At 48.7% G+C, this 15,617-nt stretch overlaps 2 protein-coding genes across 2 annotated transcripts in view; one reads left to right on the forward strand and one right to left on the reverse strand.

Moving 5' to 3' along the window:
* Positions 1 to 6,725: 6,725 nt before the first annotated feature.
* On the reverse strand, positions 6,726 to 15,548 carry LIM2 (lens intrinsic membrane protein 2). The gene is made up of 4 exons (XM_007536932.2): positions 15,368 to 15,548; positions 8,755 to 8,904; positions 7,365 to 7,499; positions 6,726 to 6,943 (listed from the first exon to the last, which is right to left on the reverse strand). Exons 1-4 carry the CDS (start codon positions 15,540 to 15,542, stop codon positions 6,882 to 6,884), a joined length of 522 nt encoding a protein of 173 aa, XP_007536994.1. The 5' UTR covers positions 15,543 to 15,548; the 3' UTR covers positions 6,726 to 6,881.
* SPACA6 (sperm acrosome associated 6) overlaps positions 13,551 to 15,617 on the forward strand; it is a 231,142-nt gene continuing 229,075 nt past the window's right edge. The window contains exon 1 of the mRNA XM_060175536.1: positions 13,551 to 13,565. The gene's annotated coding sequence lies outside the window, so the exon portion shown is untranslated. The remainder of the gene's footprint in view (positions 13,566 to 15,617) is intronic.

Consider the following 15,617-nt stretch of genomic DNA (forward strand, 5'->3'; position numbering starts at 1 on the left):
CTCTCCCCCTTCCCTCCCTCCATGTCAAATTCTTATTTAATAAACAAGATATTTTAAAGAATTACTTTTTAGTAAGTACCAACAGAAAAGTTATAAACTGTCGGCAACAGCACTGTAAACCATGAAGCCCAGTAGGGTCAGGGTGGCGGTGCACCCTACTGAGTGCAGAGACTGGAGTTTTAAGCCCATTTCTCTAGCTGCTTCTCCTTTTTTTTTTTCTTTTTTAAATTTTTTTTCTTAAGGATTGATGATCTACCCCCCCCCCATTTTGTTGCCCTTTTTGCTGCCTTTGTCATTATTGTTACTGTTGCCACTGATGATGTAGTTGCTGGACAAGACAGAGAGAAATGGAGAGAGGAGGGGATGACAGAGAGGGGGAGAGAAAGACAGACACCTGCAGACCTGCTTCACCGCTTGTGAAGCGACTCCCCTGCAGGTAGGGAGCTGGGGGCTTGAACTGGGATCCTTACACCGGTTCTTGCACTTTGTGCCATGTGTGCTTAACCCTCTGCGCTACCACCCGACCCCCCAGAGAGAAACTTCTTGAGTGGTGAAGCAGTGCTGAAGATTTTTCTATTTTTCTCCCTATCTCCCCTCGCCTCTTAATTTCTCTCTATCGCTATCCAATAAATATTTTAAAACACCTGTTAACCCCCCCCCCAATAAAATCTGTCCTTTTTTTTTTTTTTGCCTCCAGGATTATTGCTGGGGCTTGATGCCTGCACCACCAATCCACTGCTCCTGGAAACTCGTTTTTCCCTTTTGTTGCCTTTGTTGTTCTATTGTTGTTATTGATGTTGCTGTTGTTGGATAGGACAGAGAGAAATGGAGAGAGGAAGGGAAGACAAATGGGGTAGAGAAAGACAGACACCTGCAGACCTGCTTCACCGCCTGTGAAGTGACTTCCCTGCAGGTGGGGAGCCGGGGGCTTGAACCGGGATCCTTACACCTGTCCTTGTGCTTCACACCATGTGCACTTAACCCGCTGCGCTACCGCCTGACCCCCCCCCCCATTTCATCCTATTTTTTAAAAAATACTTATTTTGATGAGAGAGAAAGATATACAGAGAGAAAGACCAGAGCACTGCTCAGCTGTGGTTAACAGTAAAGCAGGAGATTGAACCTGGAACCCCAGAGCCTCAGAGCCATTTGGCCACCTCCCCAGCACCACACTTGTCCAATTATTCGTCTGTGTTGTTGTGATCTCAAGAAACCTATGCTTGCCCTTGGCTCCTAATTCTGGCAGTGAGCTCCTAGAACGCCAGGAACTTCCTAAATGAAGAAAGCAATCCAATAGACCTTTGTTTTGCTGAATAGGTGATTGGGGAGCGGGTTGGCAGGAAGGACTGGTTGTCATGGAAACCACTTTTGCATTTTCAGGGATTGCAACTTTCAGTTCCCCCCTGAGGGAAATGGAGGAGCTGGGCTGGAGAGTCAGAGGTCAAACTTGAGTTCAGTGGTTGAAGGCTTATTCCAGCAGTGGACACATGGGACCTCAAAATTATTTGGTCTGCCCCACCCCCAGCAACTGCAGGCAGGACTCAAAACTCAATACATACAGGAGCTGTCTTCATAACAACATAAAGTGCTCATTAAAAAAAAAGTCTTATTTGTTTTTGATAGAGTCAGAGAGACATTGAGAGGGCGGGGTTGGGGTTTGGGCAATAGAGAGGCACCAGCAGCCCTGCCTCACCAATCACGAAGCTTCCTCCCTACAGGCTGGGGCCTGGGGGCTTGAAGGGTCTTTGCCCCTTTGTGCACTGTAACCATACATGCTGTTCTGGGTGTGCCACCCCCTGACCCCTAAAGTGCTCATTTTTAAGCTGATGATTTTGTATGGTGCCCGAATAATATTGCAACTATCCAAATGGCCCTTGGCTGAACCACCCCCCCCACACACACACATTCAAAGGCCTTTGTGTTACAGGGCATTGTTATGCCCAGAGGTTCGAGTCCCGATCTCATGCAAAAATGACCAGAATCACATGCAATAGCAAGAGACTTTATTAGCAAGCTTAAGCTTGGGCCGCCGATACCCTTCTACGCAAGGGGAAAGTCTGCGACCCCGATAATTTTTCATTCCACCTTTTTATAGTTAGCACAGGGTGGGCACAGGTGGAAATATTTACGCAGAACAAGGAACAGTTGGTTTCGGGTCAAAGGCTGTTCTTATTTACGTCTCCAGGCACCTCACGTCTCCCAGATTAAGGGGAGGGTATTGGGTTCCCTTTGACATAGAGATGACTATAAAGGCTGGCATCTGGGAGGCTACCGTAAAGCTGACAAACATAGATTAAAATGGGGTTTGAATTAAAATGGGGTTTGATTGCCTTCGATTAGAGACAGGGAAAATAGTCACAAGATTGTCCCCTGTGCCACCAGTCACTCTCCCCTCGCTGGTCCAGCTCAGATCCCTGCTCCCACTTCTGCTGCAGCTTCTCCCTGATGCTTCTCCTTCTCCACCAGCTTCTTTCTCTCCCCCAGCTGTTTCATCTGTTGATTTTTTTTCACTATTTTTTTTATTTATTATGCCTCCAGGGTTATTGGTGGGCCTCAGTGCCAGCACTATGAATTCACTGCTCCTGGTGGCCATCTTTCCCATTTTATTGGCTAGGACAGAGAGAAATTGAGAGAGAAGGGGAAGATAGAGAGGGAGAGAAACAGAGAGACACCTGCAGACCTGCTTCACCACTTGTGAAGCTTCCCCCCCACCCCATGCAGGTGGGTAGTGGGGGAATGAACCTGGATCCTTGCATGGTCCTTGCACTTAGTATTACATGTGCTTAATGGGTGTTTAATTTTCTATTTGTGATTAATAGTAGATCCAAAGTGTTAGAGGCAGTAACTCTAAAATAGTTATAAGTATAGTTGCTTTTTGAGTTTGAATTTTAAGAATAGTTTAAATATAGTTGCTTTTTGCCCTCCTGCCCAGTGAGGTGGAAAACTCCTTGCCCTTTTCCCCTCAACAGAACCTAAAAGGCCATCAATTATTTTGACAGACCCTGCAGCGAACAGGCCTCCTCATGACCCCTGCAACAGAATACTGTTACCAGATAGTTAAAACAGATGGCCTGATAAATGATGGCCTGATAGATGGCAAACAGATGGCCGGGTGGTCCCAACAAAGAATGTGGTGACCCCCACTTTGGTCGGGACCTATTGGTCTGGTTTGATTGAACTAGCCCATGCTTTGCTCTGAATGGATCAGGCTTTTGCTAAGTTTGAAATGATTGGATGTAGGCTGATAAGGTGATGTGTTCCCCCCTCCCTGAGTGTAGTCTGAATTCCTATAAATTGTATGGTTTGAGCTTTGTTCAGGGTCGAGCTGGCAGACTGCTGTCTGTTGCCACTTGGCCCGGATAGCAATTTGTGAATAAACATTTTTTGCTTCTTGCAGTGGATGGTGGTTTGATTTTGCTCGCTAACACAAAGATTGTAAGATTACAGTGAATAGTTCCACACCACACCCACCACCAGAGTTCTTTCTCCCCACCCTCCTACCCTCCCACTTCCCAAAGATAGCCACTGTAGTTCTCACAAATCTGAGTAACAAGATTTTTTGTTTGTTTGTTTTCTTTGCTTCTTTTTTGTTTGTTTTATTTGCTTCTTTCTTTTTTTAAGTCCATATATACCAATCTCTAGATTCCACATGTGAGTGAAACCATCCCATAGCTGTCTTTCATGGCTTTACTTACTTCACTAAGCATGCCTGACTATTGGTAACTGTGGCTTGCCAATAGCCAATTCTGTCTTTTGTCCCCAGATGTTTGATTCTCCTGTTTGACTCTTCCTGTTTGCTTACGTGGATGGCTTTCTATACTGGTCTTGCCTACTATATGTACGTTTCCTGTTTGTCACTGTGATGTATTTTGGAGATTTGGAGAGGGCAGCACACCAGTAGGGGCATGGAGGTGGGCACCCTCTCCTCACACCTGGCCCAGAGCATCTCTTCTTTCAGGCAGCTCTCGCTTCACATCACCTTATAACAAACCAGTCCCCCGGTGAATGGAATATCTCTGGCTTAAAAATCAAAGTGGCGTTGCACTCTGGCACAAGCTTCAGGTGTGTGTCACTGGAAACCAGCAGGTATCTGCACAACTACACCTGTGAGTTTTTGAGCTGTCCTAGCAAGTTAATCACCCCCCGGGGGGTGGGGAGGGAGGAGTATACCTGGTCTCCTGCTGGTCTCCCACAAGTAAAGGTCAAGAGCACAGGTGACAATTTAAACTTCCAATGGTTGTCTGACATGAGAGATGGGGTGGGGTGGGGTATCTGCCACTGGCTCCAGACAGTGTAAGAATTAAGCTCAAGGGGGTTGGGCGGTGGTGCACCAGGTTAAGCACACAGAGTGAACTGCAAGGATCCGGGCTCTGGCTCCCCACCTGTAAGAGGGTCGCTTTATAAGCGGTGAAGCAGGTCTGCAGGTGTCTATCTTTCTCTTCCCCTCTGTCTCTTCCTCCTCTCTCAGTTTCTGCCTTATCCAACAACAACAGCAGCAACAACAACAATAATGGGAAAAAATGGCCACCAGGAGCAGTGGATTTGTAGTGCAGGCATCAAGCCCCAGCAATAACCATGAAGGCAAAAAAAAAAAAAAAAGAATTAAGCTCAATATTCAATTGACCCAGGAACCCCATTTCTCATTTGAATGGGGAACCCAAGTGCAGGTGAAGCAGCAGGGCTAGCTTTGTGGGGCTCTATGGCCCTGAACCTGTGGACTCTCAGATCCATTTGGGCTGATGGTGGTGGTGTATGCATGCGTAACACACGTCAGAGTGGGCATCAGAACCAGAGAGGCAGTAAGTTCTCTAGAGGTTAGACTGTACTTAGCCTGTGTATGTGTGTGGTGTGCTGAATGGATTTCCTATTTTTATTTGTTTATTTATTTATTTTTCCCTCCAGGATTATTGCTGGGGCTTAGTGCCTGAACCATGAACCCACTGCTCCTGGAAGCCTTTTTTTTTCCCTCTTTTGTTGCCCTTGTTGTTGTAGCCTTGTTGTGGTTATTATTGTTGTTATTGATGTTGTTCATTGTTGGGTAGGACAGAGAAAAATGGAGAGAGGAGGGGAAGACAGGGTGGGAGAGAAAAATAGACACCTGTGGACCTGCTTCACTGCCTGTGAAGCAACTTCGCTGCAGGTGGGGAGCTGTGGGCTCGAACCAGGATCCTTATGCTGGTCCTTGTGCTTTGTGCCACGTGTCCCTTTTTTTAAATTTTTATAAAAGCACTTTTTTGGCATGTCATTTGTTAGGATGGAGAGAAATTGGGGTCGAGTGGTGGCTCACCTGGTTGAGTGTGTGGACTCTTCGGTGGGGAGGCCTCTTCCCCACCAAACTTTAGGGCTCTGTTGAGCACCAGATGCGGGGGGGGGGGGGGGGACAGAAGGAATGTTCCAGGGCAGCAGGGGTGAGTGACTGGATCTTTCCCTGTGTAGCAAGAGGCACCACCAGAGATCACCAGGGGAATGGTTTGTACACAAATTTATTGAACAGCAAAGCAGAGTTTATAAGGGGTCGCAGGAGGATGTGACATGTGTCTACCATATATGGTAGGGAGGCAAAGGGTCTCTGGGAGGGTCAGGCTTTTCCAGTAATTGTTGAGCAAGAGCTTTAATGGGTTAAAGGAACGAGGAAGCAAGGTTATCAGTAACCAGCAGCCAGAGCGGGGTGCTGAGGGCAGAGAGAAGATAGATCAGATATGATCAAAGGAATGGAATGGGTGGGGAGGGAGGGAGGGGACCTTCAGGCAAAACCATGATTATGTAGATAAGGGAGTGGGCTATTGTGATACAGGGAGGCTGATAGAGGGGGCAGATCCTGGAGGCTGTGTCCTTCCTTGCTGGACCTCTTAGTAGAGAGAGACTGATAAAATTGGTCATGCCCCTAAGGCTCTCCCTTTTCAATAGGAGGTCCCACACCATGCTCAACCATTTCCTCACAATTTCCCTACATGAGTGCATGTGTTACTGTGCACAAGGACCCCAGTTCAAGCCCCCAGTCCCCACCTGCAGGGGGAAAGCTTTGCAAGTGGTAAAGCAGTGTTGCAAGGGTCTCTCTGTCTCTTTCCCTCTCTGTCACCCCCTTCCCTCTCAATTTCCAACTGTATCTATCCAATAAATAAATAAAGATAATAAAAAAATTTTAAAGAGAGAGAAGTGGAGAAGGCAGAGATAGGGAGAGAGAGAAAGAGAGCGAGAGACCTGCAGCCCTGCTTCACCACTTGTTAAGCTTCTCCCGGGTAGATAGGAACTAGGGGCTTGAACCTGGGTCCTCCTGCATTGTAACATGTACAGTCACTTGGGTGTGCCACTGCCCAGACCCCTTCCTTTCCTTTTTAACATTTATTTATTCATTCATTTATGGGAGGGAGAACCAGAGCGTCATTCTGGTATATACAGTGCAGGGAACTGAGCTCAGGAACTCAGGCCCTCAAGTACAGTGCTTTAACCACTGTGCTACTTCCCATGTTGCCTGAATGATTTTTCTCTGTCAGTGTCGCCCCAGAACTGAGCTGGCCTGGGTTCCACTGCTCCCTCCCCACCCATCACCAGCACACCTGTTTCTCTCCATCCCTTCCCCTCGGAGACTCATACAGCTGATCGTTTCACATCACTTTTATTAGACTCCAGAACATCGCTCTAATGGGGACCCCATTTCTCTAGCAACCCCCACCCTGTGGGTGACATTCTGGGTCACCAGGCCCCATTCTTTCTCCTCCCTTGGGAACCTGGTGTCAGGAGATGCCACCCAGAGGTCCAGGCCCGAGCCCCCTCATGCCTCCAGGAACCAGGACTCCAGGCCTTGGGACCCTCCCCTGCCACTTCAGTTGTTCTTTTTCCTCTTCTCTACTTCCTGATGAAGTTGGGGGACACCTCTGGGCTCAGCGGGGAGTGGACAGGCGCCGGCACTCATGCATCCGGTAGGCACACATGTAGAAAATGCCTGCTCGGAAGGAGATCCTGACAGACACCCTCCCAGACCTCTCGGGTCCAGATAGCACCGCAAGGCTCCCCACTCGACCCTGGGTGGGTGTCTCAGGACCTGCATCGGCCTCCCAACTCGGTGCTGCGGGGAAGCTATTAGTCACCTCGTCCTTTGCTCCTCTGGAGTGCTGTCCACTCTGTGGAGCTGAACCTAGCCTCGCTGCCCCTCCAGGCCCCTTCTAGACACCACCCTTCTAGGCACCATTCCTCCAGGCCACACCCCGCCAGCACCATCCAGACCACGCCCCCTGCCAACATCCTCTAGACCACGCCCTGCAGGCCACGCCCCTCCAACCAGCACCCTCTAGGCCACGCCCCTGCAGGCCACGCCTCTCCAGCCACCATCCTCCCCGACCACGCCCCCTCGGGCTGTCTCTCACCTGCAAAGAAGGTCATGAGCAGAGCCACCCAGCCCAGGATGTAAGACCAGGAGAAGCGCCAGTCCCCGAAGCGGCGGCCCAGGAAGCTGACCGTGACCCCAGTGTAGATCGCCAAGGCCAGCAACACGAAAAAGGCTGGAGAGGATGGACACGGTGGAGTCATTGCGATTGGACATGGGGTGGTGAGTGGGGGAGCCATGCAGGAAGCAGGAAGGAGCAGGGCGGGGTGGGTGCTGTGGGTGAAGGTGGGAAGGTGCTGAGTGTGGCAGGGAAGACGAATGAAGAAGAGGAGTGGGGTGGCACCATGTCCAAGAATTGTCACCAAGGATTTGTCAGGTCTTTGTCTCTGGTTCTTGGGAGGAGGACTGCTGAGTGATTGGACCGTCTTTGCTTTCTGTGAGACTCCCGGACTCACACCCGAGTGAGTTTATGCTGGAGTGACTCAAGATGGGAGCAGGCCATCCCGAAGACAGACAGACAGGACCAAGGAAGGAGGCTTAGGGCTTCCAGCCAGCAGCCCTGCCTCCCGGGAGGGCAGGGGAGCCACAAAGGGTTCTGTGAGTCAGCCCAGCAAGCCTTCACTAACCCCCCGGGTGTCCTTGTGCTGGGAGGGGGTGATGTGCCCTGATTCCATGGGGTGGGGGCTCAGGACAAGGCCCTCACCTCACCCTAAGCATCTCAGTAGCCGGCAGGGTCTCCCTCCGGCTGTGTCCTTTATAATCCAAGTGCACCTGTAGCAGAGTGGGTCCTGGGAGCCCCAGAATCTGTAACCAGCCCATCAGAAGTGCAAAAGGGGCCTGGATACCCCCATTTGTCACTGAATGGGGACCCCAAGTGAAACAGGGGCAGCCTTTCAGAGACCTGGGACCTTGAGTCTGTGAGCTCTCAGGTCCATGTAGGGATGAGAATCAGTGGGCAGTGCTGGAATCAGGCCTGGACTTGGAGTCTGTGAAAACTCCTCATTAGAGAGGACAGGGCTAGGAGTGGGGATGAGAGGTAGAGGGGTCTCCATGGTGTGATGGCACAGAAACCTTGATGGTAGGTGAGTGGATGAGTGGGTGAGTCAAATACACACACATATATATAGTAGTGAAATTCTGTATATCTAAAGTCTCTCCCCCCCCCCAGGAGCTGGGCCCTCAAACATATTCTCAGGTTGCTCTTCCATTAGAGAGAAAGAAGAAGAGACACCACAGCACTGGAGCTTCCTCTGGTGCCTTGGCATCTCTCATGGTGGTCCTGGGAATAATAATTCTGGGCTGCTAAAAGTGTATAATATTGCAGGCCTAGGGTAAGTCAAGAACTGGCCTTGGAGTTGGTGGCGGGGACAGACAGGAGTGAGAAATGGGCTGGGACTTCGTCGGGTGGGGACCCTGGCGGGATCACTCACTGGAAGCGAAGAACATGATGCCGGCAGAGAAGGGCCGAGAGAGGCGGGTGAAGGTGGGCTGCTGCGCAAAGGCCAGGATGCCCATGATGATGCCTGAGGTGGCACACAGGGAGGCCAGAATCATGAAGGCGCGGGTGGCATTCCAGTACGCTGTGGAGGGTTAGTGGGCAAACGTCACAGGCTCCTTTTTTATTTCCCCTTTGTGAAACTATGCCTGATTTCACCACTCTCAAATCACTTTTTTTACATTAGATAAAGAGAGACAGAGAGAGATACCACAGTGCCAGAGCTTCCTCCAGCACCGTAGTACCCCCTCATGTGGTGCAGGAGCTTGAACCTGGCCTGTCAAACATGCCAAGGCAGGCACCCTACCCAGTGAACTATCTTTTCAGCTCTCCAGACTTTATCTTGCTCCAGTTCTGTGTATACAATGACTTCTTTTTTAAATTTTTAAATAATTTTTAATATATTTATTTATTTTCCCTTTTGTTGTCCTTTTAAAAAATTGTTGTAGTTATTGTTGTTGTTATTGATGTTGTTGTTGTTGGATAGGACAGAGATAAATGGAGAGAGGAGGGGAAGACAGAGGGGGAGAGAAAGACAGACATCTGCAAACCTGCTTCACCACTTGTGAAGCGACCCCCCTGCAGGTGGAGAGCCGGAGGCTCGAACCAGGATCCTTACACTGGTCCTTGCGCTTTGTGCCACATGCACTTAACCCGCTGTGCTACCATCCAGCTCCCTAGTTTTGGGGTTTTTAAGAGTCATGGGCCAGTGGGGACAAAAGGACCCAGCTCTGAGGCTGTCTGTCTGGTGTCAGTGGTTAAGGGGATCACTGAGGCCTCCTATAATTTTGAGATAACATCGTCAAACGGCGCAGGTCTACCTGGCTGGCTGCGGGTTCAGCATACTTCAGGCAAGGCAAAGGCTAGCAGAAACATGGAGACAGCACCGTGGTTCTGCAAAGCTAGAGCTGAGTGGTGCTTGGGTAAAAACAACAAACAAACCAAACAGTCCAGGAGGTAGTACGGTGACTACAGGGTTATGCTTAAAAGCATAAGGACCACCTATCAGTTTCACCACCTGCCACCATGATGCCAACCAGACTTCCCTGGGCAGACAACCCCACCAGTGTGTCCTGCAGCCCTGCTTCCCCAGAGCCCTGCCCCACTAGGGAAAGAGAGAGGCAGGCTGGGAGTATGGATCGATCTGTCAACACCCATGTTCAACAAGGAAGCAATTATAGAAGCCAGACCTCCCACCTTCTGCACCCCATAATGACCCCAGGTCCATACTCCCAGGTAAAGAATAGAAATGCTATCAGGGGAAGGAAGGGAATACAGAGTTCCAGTGGCAGGAATTGTGTGGAATTGTACCCCTCTTATCCTATGGTCTTGTCAGTATTTCTATTTTATAAATAAAAATAAAAAATAATAAAATAAAAGCATGAGGACCTGAGTTCAATCCTTGATATTAACTGTGCCAACGTGCTGCTCTGATTCTCTCCCCCTCACATTGATATTTAACTACTGAGAACTATTTTAAAAAGTAAAATAAGAATGATTCTTATGATTATAAGCTTCTTTTTAGGAGAGATTGGAGGAGCCATGATCTTGAGGACTGAAAGGTCTGAGGCCCTCGGAACACCTTCCTGACTGCAGCCTCCACACCACCCCCACATTTCTTTTTTTTCTTTCTTTCTTTCTTTCTTTCTTTCTTTCTTTCTTTCTTTCTTTTTTTAATTTCCTTTTTTATTTTGCTACATTGGGACTTCAGGTTGACTTTTTCATTCTGTTTATTTGGGAGAGAGAAAAGGAGAGAGAGAGAAAATATAACACTTGAGCTTCCCTCAAGACCATGATACATCCCATATGCTGTAGATCAAACCTGTGCCATGCACCTGGTAAAACACAGGCCCTACCCAGTGAGCTACCTTCTGCTCTTTCTGATCACATCATCATTCATTCATTCATTCATTCATTTTTTTTTTTTCCCTAGAGCACGGCTCTGCTCTGGCTTACTGTGGTGCTGGGAACTGAACCTTGAACCTCAGAACCTAAAGCATAATAATTGTGTATCTTTGTGTCTCCCTTCCATTGTTTTCTAAATCCGGCTCCTGGGTTTCCAGCCCACCCACATAGCAGCCTGTATAAATGCTTCCTCTGTGGGAGAGGATGGAGGGGTGGGTTGGAGTCCTGTACTGATTCCTCCATGGCTGGTTCCAGTGGAAAAAGCAATAAAGTGTCTCCTTTCATGCAAGCTTCAGTTGCAGATGGCATGAGTTACGAAGAGGTCACAGTGGAGCAGGCTGGACCCTTCATCTCAGGGGACTGGTGTCCTTAGGAAACGGAATTAGGAGACAGATCAGCAGCCTCTTGGGGAATGCCATGGGAGAGGAAGGCAGCAGCTGGGGAGCTGTTTCTGCCCACGGATGTTAGGAAACTGCCAGAAGCAAGGAGCAGAGGGGGCAGCTCCTCCCTTTGGCCTTTCCAGGAACCCCTGCAGACTCCTGGGTGTTAGAAGTTCAGCCTCCAGAGCTCACAGTCAGAACACTTCTGTGGGAAGTACTGCAAGTGTGTCTCTGTCTCTCTTCCTCTCTGTCTCTCCCTTCCCTTCTGATTTCTTTCTGTATCCAAAAAATAAATAAGTAAAACTTGCAAAAAGAGGGAGGGAGAGAGAGAGTTAGTTAGTTAGTTAGTTAGTTAGTTAGTTTGTGGTCCTTTGTGATGGCAAGCCCAGTTAACCAATGCCCCTGGATGCTTGAAAGTTTATTGGGGGTGGGGTGGGGGTGGCGCACCTGGTTGAGCGCACATGTTACAATGTGCAAGGACCCAGGTTCAATCCCCTGCTCCCCACCTGCAGGGGGAAAGCTTCACAAGTGGTGAAGCTGTGTTGCAGGTATCTCTCTGTCTCTCTCCCTACCACCCTCTTCCCTATCAATTTCTACCTGTCTCTATCTAATAAATAAAGATAAGTAAAAAAAAAAATTAAATTAATTTAAAAAAAGAAAGTCTAGTGGGGAGGGGAGATGTATAGCACAAGACTTTTTCATTCCAAAGACACTGAGGTCCCCAGGTTCAATCCCCAGCACTACTATAAGCAGAGCCCTGGAGTAGCACAGTGGGTGGGGTGTTGAACTGTCAATCAGGAGGTCCCAGTCCCCGGTATCCCAGATGCCAGAGCGGTGCTCTTAATCTCCCTCCTTCCAAATGATAAGTAAACAGGAGGAACCCAACACACCGTCCACAGAGACCACGCACACCTGTGTTCACAGCAGCACGATCTCTAAGAGCCCAAACCTGGAGGCAGCCTAGGTGTCCAACAACGGAGGGGCGGCTGAGAAAGCTGTGGTCTAGATACACAGTGGAATACTACTCGGTTATTAAAAATGGTGAATTCACCTTCCTCACCTCACCTTGGATGGAGCCTGAAGGAATCATGTGAAGTGAGATCAGCCAGAAAGAGCAGGATGAAGATGGAATGATTTCACTCATGGACAGAAGTGGAGAAATAAGAACAGAAAATGGAAACAAAAAAAAGCAGAAGTTGGATGGGGTTTGGTGTACTGCACCAAAGCAGAGGAATCTGGGGTGGGGGGTGTGGGGAATGTTCAGGTCCTGGAACATGATGGCAGAGGAGGACCTAGTGGGGGGTTGGATTGTTATGTGGAAAACTGAGAAATATTATATGTAGTACATGAAACCAACTACTGTATTTCACTGTCGAATGTAAATCACTAATCCCCTCAATAAAAAAATGAACAAATAGGGAGTCGGGCGGTAGCACAGTGGGTTAAACGCATGTGGTGTAAAGCGCAAGGGCCGGCCTGAGGATCCCGGTTCGAGCCCCCGGCTCCCCACCTGCAGGAAAGTCGCTTCACAGGCAGTGAAGCAGGTCTGCAGGTGTCTGTCTTTCTCTCCCCCTCTGTCTTCCCCTTCTCTCTCCATTTCTCCCTGTCCTATCCAACAACGATGACATCAATAACAGTAACAATAACTACAATAACAATGAAAACAAGGGCAACAAAAGGGAAACAAATATTTTTTAAAAAATGAACACATAGGGAGTCTGGCGGTAGCGCAGCGGGTTAAGCGCATGTGGCACAAAGCGCAAGGACCAATGGAAGGATCCGGTTCGAGCCTCCGGCTCCCCACCTGCAGGGGAGTCACTTCACAGGCGGTGAAGCAGGTCTGCAGGTGCCTATCTTTCTCTCCCCCTCTCTGTCTTCCCCTCCCCTCTCCATTTCTCTCTGTCCTATCCAACAACAATGACATCAATAACAACAATAACTACAACAATAAAACAACAAGGGCAACAAAAGGGAATAAATAAATAAAGACAAAAAATGATAGTTAAAAAAAAATGAACACATAAATAAATAAATAAATAAATAAATAAATAAATAAATAGGGACCAGTCAGTGGCACACCTCATAGAGGACATGTTCAAATCTGCAAGCCTACAGTCCCCATCTGCAGGGGGAAGCTTTTTGAGCGCTGAAGCAGGACTGCAATACCCCCCCACCCATCTCCACTCTCAATTTCTCTGTCTCCACCAAATAATTAAATGAATATTTGAAGAAGAAGGGGGAGGAGAAGAAGAAAAAGAGGGGGAGGAGGGGAGAAGGAGGAGTAAAATGTAAGTCCAGGGGATGGTGCACCTAGATGAGGCACATGCTGTAAAGCCCAAGGACAAAGTTTTGAGCCCCACTGCAGATCTGCAGTATCTATCTTTCTCTCTTTTCCTGTCTCCCCCTCTCCTCTCAATTTCTCTCTATCCTTTCACATAAAATGGAAAGAAGGGACCAGGTGGTGGTGCACCTGGTTAATCACACACATCACAATGTGCAAGAACCCAGGTTCAAGCCCCTGGTCCCCATCTGCAGGGGGAAAGCTTCATGAGTGGTGAAGCAGGGCTGCAGGTGTCTCTCTGTTCCTCTCCCTCTCTATCTCCCCCTCCCTTCTCAATTTCTGTCTCTATACAATAATAAAGCATTATTTATTTTTTTTATATTTATTTATTCCCTTTTGTTGCCCTTGTAGTTTTTTATTGTTGTAGTTATTATTGTTGTTCTTGATGTCTTTGTTGTTGGATAGGACAGAGAGAAATGGAGAGAGGAGGGGAAGACAGAGAGGGGAAGAGAAAGACAGACACCTGCAGACCTGCTTCACCATCTGTGAAGTGACTCCCTTGCAGGTGGGGAGCTGGGGGCTCGAACCGGGATCCTTATGCCGGTCCTTGCGCTTTGCGCCACGTGTACTTAACCCACTGCGCTACTGCCTGACTCCCCATAAAGCATTATTTTTTGAAAAAAGAAAGAAGAAAAAAGAAAGAAAAGACAGCCAATGAGAGTAACGAATTTGTAATGCCAGCTATTACCCTGGTGGCAATTAAAAAAAAAAATGCTATCCTGGTAACCCTATCCCAGCTGCTGGACCTGACCTTTCTTTTGATTTTTTTTCGTTTAAAGATTTACTTATCAGTGAGAAAGAGGGAGGAAGCGAGAACTCAGGCTTCACTCTGGCACATGTGTTGCCAGGGATTGAACTAGCATCTTCATACTTGAGGATCCAACATTTACCCATGACACCACCTCCTGGGCCTCTTTCTTTTTCTTTCTTTCTTTCTTCCTTTCTTCTTTCTTTCAATATTTATTTATTCACTTTTGTTGCCCCTGTTTTTAATATTTATTTCCTTTTTGTTGCCCTTGTTGTTTTTATTGTTGTTGTAGTTATTATTGTTGTTGTTATTAATGTCGTCGTCGTTGGATAGGACAGAGAGAAATGGAGAGAGGAGGGGAAGACAGAGAGGGGGAGAGAAAGACAGACACCTGCAGACCTGCTTCACCACCTGTGAAACGACTCCCCTGCAGGTGGAGAGCCGGGGGCTCAAACCGGGATCCTTAACGCTGATCCTTAGGCTTTGCGCCATGTGTGCTTAACCCGCTACGCTACCGCCTAACTCCCTCCTTCTTTTTTTTTTTTTAAAGATGTTTATTGGGGGCAGGTGGTGGTACACCTGGTTAAGCACACACATTACAGTGCTCAGGGACCCAGGTTCAAGCCCCTGGTCCCCACCTGCCAGGGGGAAAGCTTCACAAGTGATGAGACAGGGCTGTAGGTGACTCTCTGTCTCTCTCCCTCTCTCTCCCCTCTCAATTTATCTCTCTATCCAATAATAAATAAAGAAAAAGATTTTTTTAAAAAAAGTTCTGCTTATTTTGTGAAATAGATTGAGGAAGAGAAACCAAAGCCCTGCCATTCTACCCTGAACATACCCGATCTTGTCTGAGAAATCAGAGTCTGGGATGTACAGGGGGTGCCAGGGATCTGAGGAGGCTGCCACATGCAAGTCCCATGCTCTACCACTGAGCCACCTCTCCACACCTTTTTTTTTTTTTTTTACCGTGATGTCTCTCTTCCCATTAGGAACCCCTGGAATCAATGCATCTTATAACTCTCCTGACGCTGTCCTCCCATGCCAAGTGGCCCTGGGGCTGAGCCTTTCCTCTCAGACTCTGTGTCTCCGGCTGCATCCCAGGAGCCCCTCCACCTGGGAGCCCTGCCCTGCCCTGAGGCCACAGCCCCAGCCCCAGCCCCAGGCCCCTCCTCACCGATGCTCTCCGTCTGCAGGTAGCACTTGTTGCCCAGGCAGTACCGCCACAGGCCCTGGTGGGCGAAGGAGCCCGACAGCCGGTACTGCATCCAGTGGTCTGTGGCCGTGGACACCACCAGGAGGATGGTCCCCACCCAGGCACAGAAGAGGCCGCCACCCATGAAGCTGTACATGGTGATCTGTGGGGAGCAGGAAGATGGTCAGGAGCCTGATCCCTGGGTGTGAGGGGGGAGGCTGGGGGACCCTGG

This window comes from Erinaceus europaeus, chromosome 2 (genome assembly GCF_950295315.1).
Source record: "Erinaceus europaeus chromosome 2, mEriEur2.1, whole genome shotgun sequence".
Classification (NCBI taxonomy): domain Eukaryota; kingdom Metazoa; phylum Chordata; class Mammalia; order Eulipotyphla; family Erinaceidae; genus Erinaceus; species Erinaceus europaeus.

Bases quoted from the DNA above. Each gene is read 5' to 3' on its own strand.
- LIM2 (XM_007536932.2), bottom strand. From the start codon at position 15,542: ATGTACAGCTTCATGGGTGGCGGCCTCTTCTGTGCCTGGGTGGGGACC. The intron at 8,905-15,367 runs GTGAGGAGGGGC...AACCCTCCACAG, and splicing joins CCTGCAGACGGAGAGCATCG to CGTACTGGAATGCCACCCGC. The intron at 7,500-8,754 runs GTGAGTGATCCC...CATCCTCTCCAG, and splicing joins CATCATGTTCTTCGCTTCCA to CCTTTTTCGTGTTGCTGGCC.